Consider the following 14,740-nt stretch of genomic DNA (forward strand, 5'->3'; position numbering starts at 1 on the left):
ACAGCAAAACTGTAGTGTGGACCTACATTATTTCATTTACCTCCTAATCCAGTTTATTTTCGAGCTTGAAAAATTCAGGGCAGGCAAGAGTGTTATCAGCTGAGAAATTCAACTTATTTGGCAATGTTAGATTTTTGCGTGAACACTTAAGTGACGTCTAGCCTCATTGTGACTGGTCTCTTCACAAACAGCAAACACATTCCTCAATACACTTGTGTATAGTAATACGGATAAATAAACATTTATATTATATTATAGAAAATGACTGCAGTTAACTGTAAACTGAAGCTCCACAAAAACAACCAAATGATCTTACAACACATATAATTTATAATGACTGAACAAGTTTGGCTTAGGCCTACTTTAGCCAGAGATATACTATACTGTTATGTATATAACATACTTGTAAATGTGAGTATGGTGGGGGGGGGGGGGGGGATACGAGGAAAACTACTACGAACTACATGCATACATGCAACAGTTTTCGGATCACTGCTGAGGGGAGTCTATGTGGCACGTATGTGGTACGTAAATGCAAAACTGGTGAACATCAAATAGTCTGTATTTCCACGATGTAACAGTATCAGAGTTGGGGGGGGGGGGGGGAGGGTTCACAATATAATACCTTGACTGTTAACACAACCAACAAAAGGGATCATGCACACACATCCATCATAACAGTGAGTGGAGAGATATTGTCGGTAGACATTAGGCAAGTGGAGTAACAGCAGATCTTTCCGAAGCAACAGAACATTTTTCAGATCTGCACCAAAACTGACGGAAGTTGTAACTTACTGTAAGAAAAGAAACTTGCAGAAACATTTCTCTGTACTTCAGTTTGATGTTCTCACTTGCTTTTCAAAAAATCCAAAAGAGAGCAATGGTGGGGGGGGGGGGGGGGGGGGGGGGGAATTCAAGAAAATATATATATATATATATATATATATATATATATATATATATATATATATATATATATATATAATATAATCATCGCTGTTCTAAGTTTATTTTTAACTCACCCTGTAAAGTAGGGTCAAATGGAGTTATGCACTTTTGTCCTGACAGCATCTGTTTTTTAATACATATATCTGTATATATCTAATATATCTAATCATATATTTATCCATTAGTGCCAAAATCTTAAGTAACTATAAATGGGAATAAACACGAAACATCTGCCTATATTCCATAATAAATCTAAGGGTAAGAGAAGCAAAAAAAAAAAAAGGGTTGAAGAAAAAGTAAATTCTTTCCTGGTGAAAAGACCTGAGGTACGTATACTAGTATATACATATATATAATTATTATATGCAGTATGTATATAGTATAATATATAAATATATATGACACATGGTACAACGGTGGAGATTGCACAATATTTGACCTAGACTGTACACTGTACATAACTGTGATAACAGCACAGGCAGCCAGCAGGCACAAAGCATTAAGTTGCAGTACTGCGTGAAATGACTTTACACTCTACCTGTTCGTATCAGGCACAGGCAGAATCTTACATTATGCTACAAAAAAGAACACAAATGGATCATGGCAAGTGGCCTCATTGGGAAACATTTTTTTTTTGGTCTCAGTGAGTTGGGACACAGGTACTATCATATTTCCTGTGAGAAAATTATTCTTCGGGGCCATGTTTTCCCATATTAAAATTGCACAGCTTAACTTTAACATAGGGGGGCTAAGTTGTAGTGCTGGACTCTACATTGAGTCGACACGATAACACAGGATGGAAAGTGGGACTTGAGATGACAAGGTTTGTCCAGTAGCTCCCTTCACTTCAGGCACTGGTTCTTCGCCTTTCCAAAGATAGTATGATTGCAGCTACTTATGAACAACCATCATTATTGGGATAGCAACAAAGTAGTGATCAAGTCTTTAATAATTATAAATAGCATTTGTACTGCGTATATTCCCACTCAACAGCAAGCTCTGTACGCTTTACAGTCAATATGTGTCACAACACGGTGGAATCGGGCGCTCGTCAATTTTAGGGCAGACGGAGTTATTGGTATCATCTTAAAGCCTGTCCATTTGCCTTGCTTTTGATGAAAAAAATATCCATTTATCTTGGATACAAGTCAAGATATTAGACTATTGAAGGAGATGGGGTTGTCTGATTTCAGGGGTAAAATTAGCGAGAAAATGGCCGCCGAAATTGAGTTATTTTCTTAGCTTGAGAGTCTGTGGAAACTGAAAATTTACATCTTTTATGCCTCTAATTCATGTTTTTCAGTAAAATTCACATATAAGTGTTTTTTAGTGGGCATGAAAGGTGTTGAGCCAAAGAAAAAAAAATTTGATAAAATTCCCAAACCTGTAGAAAAATGCAACTTTCTTGACTTTCTATTATTTTGACGAGCGCCTGATTTCACCACACTGCCTCACATATTGTTACCCTAACAGACCTTAAAACACTAAAACATTTTTGGCTTCCTGAGAAGCTTTTAAAGTAATTATCTACTACATGAGGAAAAAACCCATTACAATCAGCATTTATCTCATCATTTTCCCCATAAATATTTTAATGCCAAAGTACTGCCAGTGCCAATCATGCCAACAAAAAGAGATGATGGAGTAATGCTCACTGTGGAAACCTGAGATAGGAGTGCATACAGTGCAACTTGACGACTACAATCTCAGTACAATTCTGATGCAGCTCGGATACACACACAGCCAAGCAATACTGAGGCAGACACTTCAAAAAAGAACAAAAGAAATTATTAAAATCTATAAAAAAAATTAAATGGAGAACATTATCCATTCTGCTAAGAGCCTGAGTCAGGAGATTTGCTGTCAGCTACTGTGGCAACAGACTCTGGTGCAGTTTCCATTGGGGTAGAATCAGTGGAGGATTTTTCGCGAGTAGCTTCCATGTCCTGCGTTAGAGGCGGCTGCTCAGTGGGAGAGCTGCCTGCTGACTTGGCTTTGTCAGGTACAGGGGCCGGTGGTGTAGGGGAACTCCTTGCACTGGCAGACCTGCTGGAACTGCGAGAACCTTTCTCTCGACTGGAATCTCGATGCATCAACTTCATCCTGCTTGTCGTCTGAAATGAAACGAGTAAGATTCATGGTGATCCAAGGTATACAAATGACCAGGTGTGACCAGGCTCACCGGCACAGCAGTTCCAATCTTGCCGGAGAAAAGGAGTTAACTGATTCAGCTCGCAGATAATTTTGATTCTGGACACAAATAAATTGTGACCGCTTCGTGACCGCATCGGTGGTCTCACAAAAAGTAGGTACCAGAAACTAAATTTTCAAAGTAGCTGTATGCCAAATTTATCTTTTCCATTTGAAAGGCCTATATCCACTGAGCATTTTGGCACCATTCTTTAACCTCTCAGTCAATTTTAAAGAAAATGGTAGTTGTTTAAAATTTGATCAAATTTGTTAAAGTCAGTCACTGGCTGCAACCCCATGTTTGACAGACAATAAAAGAGTACCAAGTGCACTAAACATCTCCACACTAACAGAGTACAATCACTATAACAAATATATGGAGCCTAATTTTTTCCAAGACTGCGAGATCATTACAAATCAGTATTTTATCACTTCAAACACGATGATCTGTCGTTATTTCGACAAAAACACCGAGCGTTGACCCGGCTGGCGCTGCACCGCCCCCGTGGTAAACGAGTCGGCGTATACTGTAGTGTACCCCGCGTGCGGGGTAACATGCTTTCCTAGTCTCGCGGAAGGATTGATGTAAAATAATTCCAAGCTAATTACTTTATTCTAATAGAAAATGAACTGATCTTTTCATTAATACCTTTTTTAAGTCGGTATTTTACTTATTTTGAGTAAAAAGTTATCTTTAAACATTTTGACAGCATTTTTAAAAGCTTTCTATTTAAACATCAAAGGCTAAATATATACCACGGGAAAGCCTGTTTAGAGCTCTACAGTTCTCCGCCAATGAAAAGACGGTATTTAATCATCGCTCGTTCTGCGAAGTATTTGAATGCACGCGTGCCGATTTTTGAACTGGCCGACCACGCATTCCGACCGCGAGGGGCTTCGCTTTCACCGGCGATTCTCCAGCTCCTAATAATCGGACATATAAACAACTTACACCATTGTAACGAGGAAAAGTTGAACTTTTACAAGGTGTACGGCAATTGGTGTTTTATAGCGAAAGAGCAAAGAAACAGCTATCGGAATTACCCCGATTTCACCGATACCACGCGGTCGGAAGGCCGCGAGTGCCTGCGAGGCCGTGTTTACGCTACCTACAAAAAGAAATATCTAAATTTGATAAAACCCTATGTGTAGCATATATAGAAATGTTCAGAATAAAAAATACTATCTGATGACACCAGCCAGAAGAAAAGGACTGAAATGTAAGTGATAAGGAAAAAAGAAGAGAGGTAAATGATGTGAGGAAAGGGAGCAATATATAAGAGCAGCACTGAGCGGCTCTGCGTCAAAACACAAGACACAGGAGACAGTCAGTCACTGCGAGTGGCGCTGCAGGCTGAATCAGAAAACTCAGGATATGGGTCACCAAAATAATTTAATCATATCATTGAACTCTATGGTGTAAATTAAATGTGCTTTTATAGACATTAAAACTTTTAGCTATTGTATCATACACTTCTTCTCAACTTAAATGTGAAAAATCTTTTACTTATAACATTAATGAATTGTACTGAACAAAATAGTTATCTGGCTCACTTTCAGCATTTTTTTTTAGTGATCCTAGACCCATTCTACCCCAATGGAAACTGAACCTGCATCTGTTGCCACAGTGGCTGTCAGTAAACATTCTCCTGACTTGGGTTTTTGGCAGAATGGATAATGTTGTTGGTGTCGCAAGCAATCCCTTTAAGTCCATTTGGGTACTCTTTACACCAGAGACAAAAAAACTAGTTTTTATTGTGTTGTTTGTTCAGAAATAATGAAAAAAATAAACCTGTAAGTCTTGACCATTGCAGTAAACTACATTTTGGTAATGTTGAAAGGTGCATCTTTGATAGAGCTTTGGGAGGGTATAAAAATAGAAAATTCTCAAAATTCGGACTTAAGTGGATAGTTTGCAACAGCCATGATGTCCTCCCATCAATTTTTATAGGAGTTTGGTGACCCCTGGTTTAGGCAGATGACACTGATGTCCACTGACCACTTCTCTGAGCTGAGACTGAAGCTTGTGTTTCTCCTGAGTCAAACGGTCAATCTCCTCCATGTTCTTCTGGTTCTTGGTGCTAGTCATCTCAAGCAGGGCAAGGGTCGAGTCCTTCTCGCTGATGGTGGCCTGCAGAGCTTCTTGTCTGAGGACACAGAACAGACACTCACAGGTAAAAAGATAATATAAAATATGACATGGAGATAAAAAGAGGCAGAAATTAGTTTAGTTTTAGTAAGTGTTTTACAGCACTTGCAACACAATAAGGTCATATAAGTGCCGAAGATTAGAGGTGTTACAAGAGAGTGACAAACACAAAAAAGAAGGAGGGGAGATATAAAGACGACAGATGTTTGATAAGAAAGAAGAAGCAAACTACAACAGAGCATCCGCAGAAATATAAAAAAAGAGTCAAATACAGTTGTGCCCAATGAACAGCAACCCAGATAAGAGCAACATCTGCCTAACAGCAATCAAAGCTTGTGAAACAGAATTTCCTTATAAAAATCATCACCTTTAACAGCAAGCTTCATTTCATTGCTCTAAAACTAACAGCAACCAAAGCTTGTGAAAGAGAATTTCCTTATACAAATCATCACCTTTAACAGCAAGCTTAATTTAATTGCTCTAAAATGCCGTACAAAAAAAAAAGATTATTCAAGAATAGTGTAAGTACAAAGATTGACCTATAGTTTCAGTGTGTGAGTATCCCTCTTCTCTTGTTTATTTCCTCAAAACAAATAGGTGGGCCAAAAATGCACTATGCAGCTTTAGTCAACACCGTCTCCCCAAGAGCCACCTTCTTTCAAAAGTCTGAGGGGAAAAGTTTCAGCCACACTATTACAAATTCTTTAACATTGCTTTCTTCTTACTTTCTGATATAACATCATCACACCCTGGAATTAGGACCCGAGGGTGCATGTGTGTGTGTGTGTGTGGCGGGGGAGGGGGGGTTGGTGTTCTTTATCTTTGAAGTTTCCCCTCTACCCCTTTGAAAATTCAGTGAGCAGCAACGTCCACCTAACAACAATCAAGGCCTGCTTCCCAAGGAGTTGCTGTTAGGTGGACAGCACTGTTTAAAAAGGCCCTAAAAAAGTCAAATACACGTACACATTTTTGCTTTGACCCCCCCCCCCGGCAAAAAAAAAAGAAGAAAGAAAGAACGAAAGAAAGAAAGAAAAAGAGTTGAGGGGTTGCTTGAAGGAATATAAAATGACACGACTCACTTAGTTTCAAGCACCTCCTGCATTTGTCTCTGCCTCTCAGCAACCACACGTCGTAGTTTGTTGTCCTTGTCCTCCAGTTGTCGTGAGAGCTGAGCTAGCTTGTCCTGATAGTCCTGTGAGGAATGCTGCAACATTTCTACCTCAGCTCGCATCTCTTCCATCTGGGTGGGAAACACAAAGGCAGATATATCACAGTAGCAGCTCATGTTTGACAACAGCACAAATAGTAAAAAAAAAGTCTCTGGCTTTAAAAATTCAATACAATAAACTCATTTTCCATTTCATCATTTTGTTTTGATTTCTCCTGATCATCATCATCATCATCATCATCAAGTGCCAGATCTGCAACAGACATTGGCAATCATGGTTCTCCATGCAGTCCTTCTCCATGCAGTCCTTTGCATGGATGCTCTCAAAAAGGCTACATTATCCTGAAACTTCTCAGTCACCCATATGTTTAGTCTCTCCAAGTAAGTGGCTCTGGGCCTATCCTTCCTAGATTGCCCTAAACTTTGCCAGTGAGAGCTTGAAGTTCAAGACCTTTAGGTCTATTCAAGTATCCCAGAAACTGTATGATTAGTCTTTTCCTGATTGTTTTTAATTCATTCGCTACATATTATTTTTGGCTTGTGGACGAATTTTTTTCGGGAGGGCGAATGATTTGATGACTAGTGGGCAGTTAAAAGGTCTTTGGGGCCACAAATTCAAATAAATATCAACATATTATATACCAAAATTTTCAGTATTGTTTGTAGAATACACCTGTATTGTTTATTTGCGTATTTTTCCACTTTGGTTACTGTAAGAGGCGATTACGCAACACAATTTTGATTGGAAGCGGATAAAATTTGAAACTAAAAAATTTATAATCTTTGGTGAAACTCAAAAAATATGTTTGCACCTAGTCAAATGATACACCAAAATAACCATAAATGAAAATAAAACTTGAAAATATTGAAAAGTTTGCAGTTATTTACATACATTCCAAAATATTTGTACATTTGGATCATAACATCCGATATTGAAAAAAAAAAAAAAAAAAAAATCTTGAAAAACGATCACAAACCGAAAAAACCCCACTTGTATCTTATGTGGAATTATTCAGAATTGCATTTGGAATAAACCTATACATGTCTTGAGTGGCACTTTTTGTGTAATTTCATCAAAAAGTAGTGATTTTGGAGAGAAAAAAATATTTTAACAATTTAGATCTAGACCTAGATCTGGCACTCAAAAATATTAATTTCTCAATAACAGTTCATTGGCAATATGAGTCCAATCGTATCAATATTATAAAAAAGAGTCCTACACTTCTTTAGTGGGCAATATAATGATAGATGTTGTGTAAAATTACTAAGACTGGTGTCCGGGCTATAATTTGAGCATCACGATAAAACTAAGTCGAATAAACTACGAAATCGCGTTTCAAAACAGAATCTAAACTTCTGATTTTCAGTGGAAATGCTTGACCCGGAAGTCAACATTATATATGACCTTTATTTTAACATGGATATGTGGATTGGAATAGAATCTAAGCTAAAATTGAAGATTGGTTCTCGAGCCGCCTGAGGCGGCTTAGCATACTGATGGCACTTTAGCCGCGCCGCCCCCCCCACGGCTCGGCGTAGCAAATGAGTTAACCAGCGAGTGGCCCATGTGGGCTTCTTCCAAGAACTACCTCATTTGATTTCTATTCCTTTAAAGAAAGTCTCAGGAGTCTCCCAAAAAATCAAATTACTGTTGCTTTTCCTGATAGCAATAACAAAAAACCTTGTTGAAACAAGAGATTTCTGAGCTGCTGTGGCAGACTGTGTTCTCTGGGTTCGATTGATTATGGACACTGTTTTGTCTTTGGTACACACTGTAAAGTGCCATGCAAATATATTACCTCTAGGCATCTCTAGTTCACTCTGGACAGCCAACTAACTATAACTTACAAACTAAATATTATTATGTTCTCAAAAGATTGTTCCTAGCATCATCAGCCATTTCGTCTTTTTTTGGTTCATTTTTTTCTATCTACAGGAGCAGCAAAACAGGGAAAAGGTGGAATATAATGTCAGCAGCAAATTTGTTGTTAGTGAGAGCCATAGGACAGAGGAAAAATTGCCATGTAGTCTGAACCTTGTTCTACACATGGGAAATTGGTTAAAACAAATTTTCCAGCCCACCACGATGACTGTATATTGTATAGACTGTGTAAGGTACAATTGTCTAAATGCACTTACTATACAGTCTTCAGTGCTCCTAATAAAACATAAGAGCTTCAGATACCAGAAAAATTCAGTACTTAAGAAAAGAAATAAATCTGATATTACACTTTTACCCATTGAAGTTTCAGTACAGACATCAAAACTCCTGATTTGATTAGACCTCTTTTTCAAGTTTGAGTGTGCATCTGAGGAATAAATCTTCAAGTTCATTTCACAATTCAAATTCCTGCAATCTGCTCTAGGACATTTTGTTTTCATTTTCCGGGTCTTGGAAGTTCCTTTTTTTATTTCAGCGTTAGCATGTCTGTGAGGAGCACTACTAGAAAACACAATACATATTCTTTTGTACTCTGACCTCAAAAATGTATTAATATTATAAATAAGATTTTCTACATACTGGTCTTTTGCTATATGTCTGTACGACTTACCGCGGTCTTGGAGTCCTCAATCTGTGTTTGCAGCTCGGCCATGGCCATCTCCCGCTCGGCTGTGATGATGACGCTCTGACGTAGTGCTTCCTCCAGCTCCTCAACACGTTCTGTGCTCTTCTTGATCGCCGTCTATCGGGGTGTGTGTGTATGTGTGTGTGTGTGTGTGTGGTGTGTGTGTGTGTGTGAGTGTGTGTGTGTGTGTGTGTGTGTGTGTGTGTGTGTGTGTGAGTGTGTGTGTGAGTGTGTGTGTGAGTGTGTGTGTGTATGTGTGTGGATGCGCGGTATGGGGGGGGGGGGGGGCAAAAGGAAAGACAGTGTGAGTCAGGAATTGGTTTATCTTCATTAGGTAAAAGCCCATTTCCAACATTTCAGGTATAATAGAGGCAGGAACTACATTTTTAAACAATTATTCCTATGAATAAATACTGTACCCTGTTGCCATACAAATTATTCTACAGCTGTAGAAAATACCCTGCTGCTGAAAGGCACATTTTACTGAAGGACTGTTCTAATATAAGAAGTATTTTGTAGTTTTTGTAACAACTATAATTAACTAGTACATAATTTCTAAAATATTAACCTAGTAATAAAGTGGTTGCCAGACCAAAACTGATGGTTCTATATTTGACACAGCATACTTGAGCACATAAAAGTGGAAAGACATGGAATAATATCAAGAAGCTAGCCCATGAAAAGGAAAAGTGGAAAGTGTTTGTTGGTGGCCTATACCCTGGTCCAGGGTGAGAAAGGCGTCCATGATGCTAAAGCAGCAAAGAAAAAACTGCAAATACGAAACACGCCACCATAGGTAATAATTTTTAAAAAGTTGGAAATCAAACAAGATCTGTGCTGCCCCTCTCATCTAAAACTACTCACAAGAGAGTCAAGGAAAAGCAAGAATCACATTAAGCCACACAGGAAGAACATACCGACAAGCTGGACGATTCGTCTGTCATGGAATCCTCCCGTTTCCTCGCTTCCTCCAACAGCTGAGCGTTTTTCTTCTTCTCAGTCTGTTGGCTGCGCTTGAGGGTTCCCATCTTCTGCTTGTACTCCTTCACAATTCTGGGGGTCACAAACAAGATGTCAGGGCACCACAAAAACTGGAGTTTAATGATATAAAGGAAACATACCAGGTTTACTGAGCATCTCCTCCCTTGATTACCAGTGGCTTTTTCAGTTCATAGTTAATTTTCAAGCAGCTTGAGCATAATATATACGTTCACATTTAACTGGAATAAGCACATGTATTGATTTAATCTAAAAATCTATTTTCTTTTCTGATTGAAAACTTTCATAATGTTGATATTTTCAAACTGAAAAATTGCTGTGCTTCAGACCAATGGACAGGAAAGAGAAAAAGATCAGAAATTCCACTTTCTCAGCTCCATTCTTCGCAAAATGGATCTCAATTTGAGAGACAAAGAAAAGCTAAAGAATTTTGTTCTGAGGGGGGCAATCGTCACACAACCAGGCTTTAGTAAAGCAAAGAATAATGCAGTCCTTCAAGTAAAGTTACAACATTTTTAAGCAAATAGAACATTCCTAGGTTACTTTTCTTCCAAAAGTTATTAGAAACAATCACAGTAAATAGAGAAAAGTAACTCAAAGCTATTATAGAATGAGGGTCATATTAAAGATGAAATCATTGTCTTCAATATCTCTTTCAGTAAGTCATTTTGACTCTGCCTAAAGTCAAACATAAAATTCCAGAAATTTTGGGAAAAGCGACAACCTTTCTGAAGAAGTCTCTCCTCTCAGTCAATATCAATGCAAACACTGTTTTATTTTTGTTAGTGATAAAATGTAATCCTCTCCTAGACAAACACAAACACAATTTGTCTATTTCATGGCAAAAGCTTCCATCCAACAAGAAACAAGGTGGGAGAGGAAAGAGGAAACAAGTCAGGAGGATGAAAAAAAAAAGAAAAACCTTATAATTGGACAGCTGTCCAGATGTTCTAAGCCCAAAATTCTGCGTAATTTTTTCAATTGCGGTTTCTTAAACTGTGGTATCCGTTGCATGTCCTTGAGAAATATTTTGTTGGAATTCAGATTTCTAATAATGAAAGAAGCATGAATAGATATGTAATGAAGGCACATTTCTTAAAAAGAATGAAAACAGGGTTTTTTTCTCTCCTGAAAAATTTTGTTTTCTGGGCTTAGAACATTTAACTGCTTCCTAGCGTTATCTTGATTTTTGCCTTTGAATTTCAACTTCCATGCAATGGAAATGTTGTACAAAAACCAGCAGCAGCTAGAACAACCTGCACACATTCTCAGCACATACTCTTGTAATTCTTTGATCTCCGCCTCCTTATCAGCCCGGTCAGCCTCGGCCTCACGCAGAGATTCCTGCAGACGGTCAACCTCTGACTGGAGCTGTTTCGTCTCCTGTTGGCTAAAGTTGGCTGGTTGTCCAGCCTCTGCCCGTCGCTTCGAATCCAGTTCTGCCTCCACCTGGCACAAACAAAAAGCGATTTACAATTCTGGGAGCACAGCCTTTATTACAGTGGACACATAGACACACACACACACACACACACACACACACACACACAATGGACATTTGCATGCATGCACCCAAACCAATGCACACACACATATACACCCAATGGAGATTTGCAATCACACACAAAAACCAGTGCACACAGACACACACATACAAACACCATACTCAGATCTTCCACTCTATGAAATCTAAAAATCAGGATCTCATGGGAAAAAAATCTGGATTTGGTGAAAATAATCGGGATTAACGACAAATCATCAAGGTGAGTGACAAGTTGACTTTAAAATTTCCCAGGGGTGTAAATTAATATATCCATATATATATATATACATGCATATGCCCTCTCTCTCTCTCGCTCCCTGTGTGTGTTATCATAAATTCTTTAGATCCTGAAGTATCACCTTACACCTACCCCCCCTCCGTGAATAAGTCCCAAAAGACACTTCAACTAGTGTGTATATGAACTTAAGTTGACCCCGTCAACGGACCATCCCCGACTCACGCGGAACTCGCACGCTGAAGTCATGTCACTTGAGGCGAACGCGCAATTGAAACAGTTTTACTGACGGGTCTTGTTTTGAAAGTAGCAGCAGAACTACAAGTAATATTGATCTTTTGTATGTTGCAATTGAAACAGTTATTAGGCCATCATTGAAGAATTCTGAGTGGGAACAAAAGCAAAAGTAGCCTGGATCTTGAGAATATCCAAAGTCAGAATACCAAATCGAAGCTACTTCCATTACAGTTGAAATAACATGTGCAAGCAAAGATCCAACGCAACTTGGGGCAAGTCAACTACTAAATCCCGCATCGATATTTTGGAAAATAGTGCTCCGAGTTCCTGCTGACAGAAAGTTTAACGAGCGCTTCCTGTGACAGAGAAGAAAGCAGAGTAAATTTTAAGAAAAATGCTGCACAACTGGCAGAACAAAAAATTCGGGATATATGCCATTGAAATCGGGAAAATCGGGATGCTCGAGATTTGGGGCAAAAAACCCCCCCCCGGGATATCCCAATTAAATCGGGATGAGTGGCAGGTTTGTATACTCCTCACCTCTGAACCAGTGCATCCTCTAGCTCTAGAGTCATCCTCTGGAAGTCCACCTACCTCTCATGGATCTCCAACTCCAGTTGGCAGAAAAAATCCCCCGCTCCCTCACCCACTCTCTCTCTCTCTCTCTCTCTCTCTCACATACACATACATGAACACACATACAAACAAACACACACACACACATGCCCCTCCCACACACACACACACAGACTATACTCCTCACCTCCTCTACATGAGCAGCCTGAGCCAATGCCTCCTCTAGCTCTAGCGTCACCCTCTGGAAGTCCGCCTGCCTTTCGTGGACCTCAGACTCCAGCTTGCGGATACGACTCTCCTGTTCAAATTTGCCAGCTTGGAGTTCCGTCGTCTGCTCTCGTAGTTCACAGATCTAAAATTTAAAAAAGTCCAAAAAGTCATTTTATTTGTAAGAACTTTGAATCACAATTATGTCGTCAGACATAGAAAAGCAGTAATTCAACATAAAATTGAAATTGTCCAAGAAGGCCACCCATTATTGAGGAGAAAAGTGGTCATCATAGACAGGTGGCTATCGTAACTCTTTATCTCAGAGAGGAGTAAACAGCCAGGGCCCTCTTTTGGTACGAAATCTTTAATTGACACATACGTCGCTAAATTCTTAATCTAATTCTTAAAACTCCAAAACAAAATTACAAAACATACGGCAAGCGTTCCTTTTTGTTCTTTGGTCCCCAGGTATGTAACGAACTCCCATATAAAATAAGATCTGCCCCAACAATTTCCATTTTCAAAAATCAGCTGAAGCATTTTTTATTCACAAAAGCATACCTGTCATAATGATGTACTGTGATATATATGCATGTGTATGCCAGACTGTGAGACTGAAGAAATAGCGAGTGAGAATGAGAGAGAGAAAAAGAGAGAGATAGAGAGAGAGAAAAGAGAGAGAGATAGCGAGAGAGGGAGAGAGAAAGAGAGAGAGATAGAGGAAGAGGGAGAGAGAGAGAGGGGGAGAGAGAGAGAGAGAGAGACAGAGACAGAGAGAGAGAGATAGAACGGAAATGTTTTTCTATCTGTATAGAATTAATGTTTTAATGAATGTTTCTAGTTACTCACGTTTCAACTTTATTTTGACTGTTCGTGAATTTTTATTGCATTGTATATTTTTAGTGAACACATTTTCAACCTCACTGCGAGACTGTTTTTCTGGTATAAAATTTTACACATATGCATTTATATTATATGTATAATACTTTGTTTTACGTACACATTTGTGTCGATTAATTTTTAAGATGTGATGTCTTTTTCATTGTAATGCGCATTGAGCATCTTTTAGGAAATGGAAACGCGCAGTATAAATGCTATTTATTATTATTATTAAATTGGTCATTAAATCAAAACAAGTGAACCTAGTTCCAAAGTCATCGTAAAGGAATGTGCCCAAGCTGCTGCCAGTGGCTCACAGGCACAGCGGTTCTGACTGCGAGCTGCTGGGAGCGGCTTGCCGGAGATAAAGTGTTAAACTGCTGTAAGACCCATCCAAATGCTACCAACTAGTCAACTTGGGTAAACAGTAGGAGGGACAAGAAAAATCACTTTGGCAATGTGCCTGTCAGCGATTTGTTCACTCATATGACAAGCTAACAACAACAGGTGAATAAATTATGAAGGCTTGTGCACAGCGTCGGCGGCAGAAAAATAATGTACGGCAATGCGTCGGATAATGAAAAATTTATATGGCCATCTTGGACAGGTTTTTTGTCCTGTTGGTTGATAAAATATAGTGGCCACGGCTGGGTGGGACAAATTATCGCTTTAGGCAGCTATTTGCTTCTCTAGCACAAGTAGATCATAGTGACTGACCTCTGTCTGTTTAGCAGTCAGCTCTTTCTGCAGGGAGTCCAGATTGGCCTTGAGCTCCAGTGATTTCTTCATCAGCCCATCTGTCTCTTCCTGGTGTTCTTGTTCGCTTTTTTCTCTCTGCTCTTTCAGTCTGTTGGAGAAACACAAGTCAATATCAATTCAAAGGGAATTCTGTCTCAGATTTATCGGTACATACAGCAATACAGATACTAGTAGGAAGTCATGTTAGTTAACCATACCAGAGTAATTGCTAACTATTCTCAGGTTAAGAATTGAGAGAGAGAGAGAGAGAGAGAGAGAGAGAGAGAGAGAGAGAGAGAGA

At 39.0% G+C, this 14,740-nt stretch overlaps 1 protein-coding gene across 2 annotated transcripts in view; it reads right to left on the reverse strand.

Moving 5' to 3' along the window:
* Positions 1–2,372: 2,372 nt before the first annotated feature.
* Positions 2,373–14,740, reverse strand: part of LOC101851061 (ERC protein 2) — a 49,272-nt gene continuing 36,904 nt past the window's right edge. For both annotated transcript variants that reach the window (XM_005103616.3, XM_005103615.3), the window contains 8 exons: positions 14,419–14,548; positions 12,800–12,964; positions 11,301–11,470; positions 9,940–10,075; positions 9,008–9,139; positions 6,367–6,527; positions 5,138–5,285; positions 2,373–3,062 (listed from right to left, as the gene is read on the reverse strand). In XM_005103616.3, the coding sequence (XP_005103673.1) occupies positions 2,784–3,062; positions 5,138–5,285; positions 6,367–6,527; positions 9,008–9,139; positions 9,940–10,075; positions 11,301–11,470; positions 12,800–12,964; positions 14,419–14,548 (1,321 nt within the window). In that variant the 3' untranslated portion in view covers positions 2,373–2,783. The remainder of the gene's footprint in view (positions 3,063–5,137; positions 5,286–6,366; positions 6,528–9,007; positions 9,140–9,939; positions 10,076–11,300; positions 11,471–12,799; positions 12,965–14,418; positions 14,549–14,740) is intronic.

Source organism: Aplysia californica, unplaced genomic scaffold (assembly GCF_000002075.1).
Source record: "Aplysia californica isolate F4 #8 unplaced genomic scaffold, AplCal3.0 scaffold00382, whole genome shotgun sequence".
NCBI classification, from domain to species: domain Eukaryota; kingdom Metazoa; phylum Mollusca; class Gastropoda; order Aplysiida; family Aplysiidae; genus Aplysia; species Aplysia californica.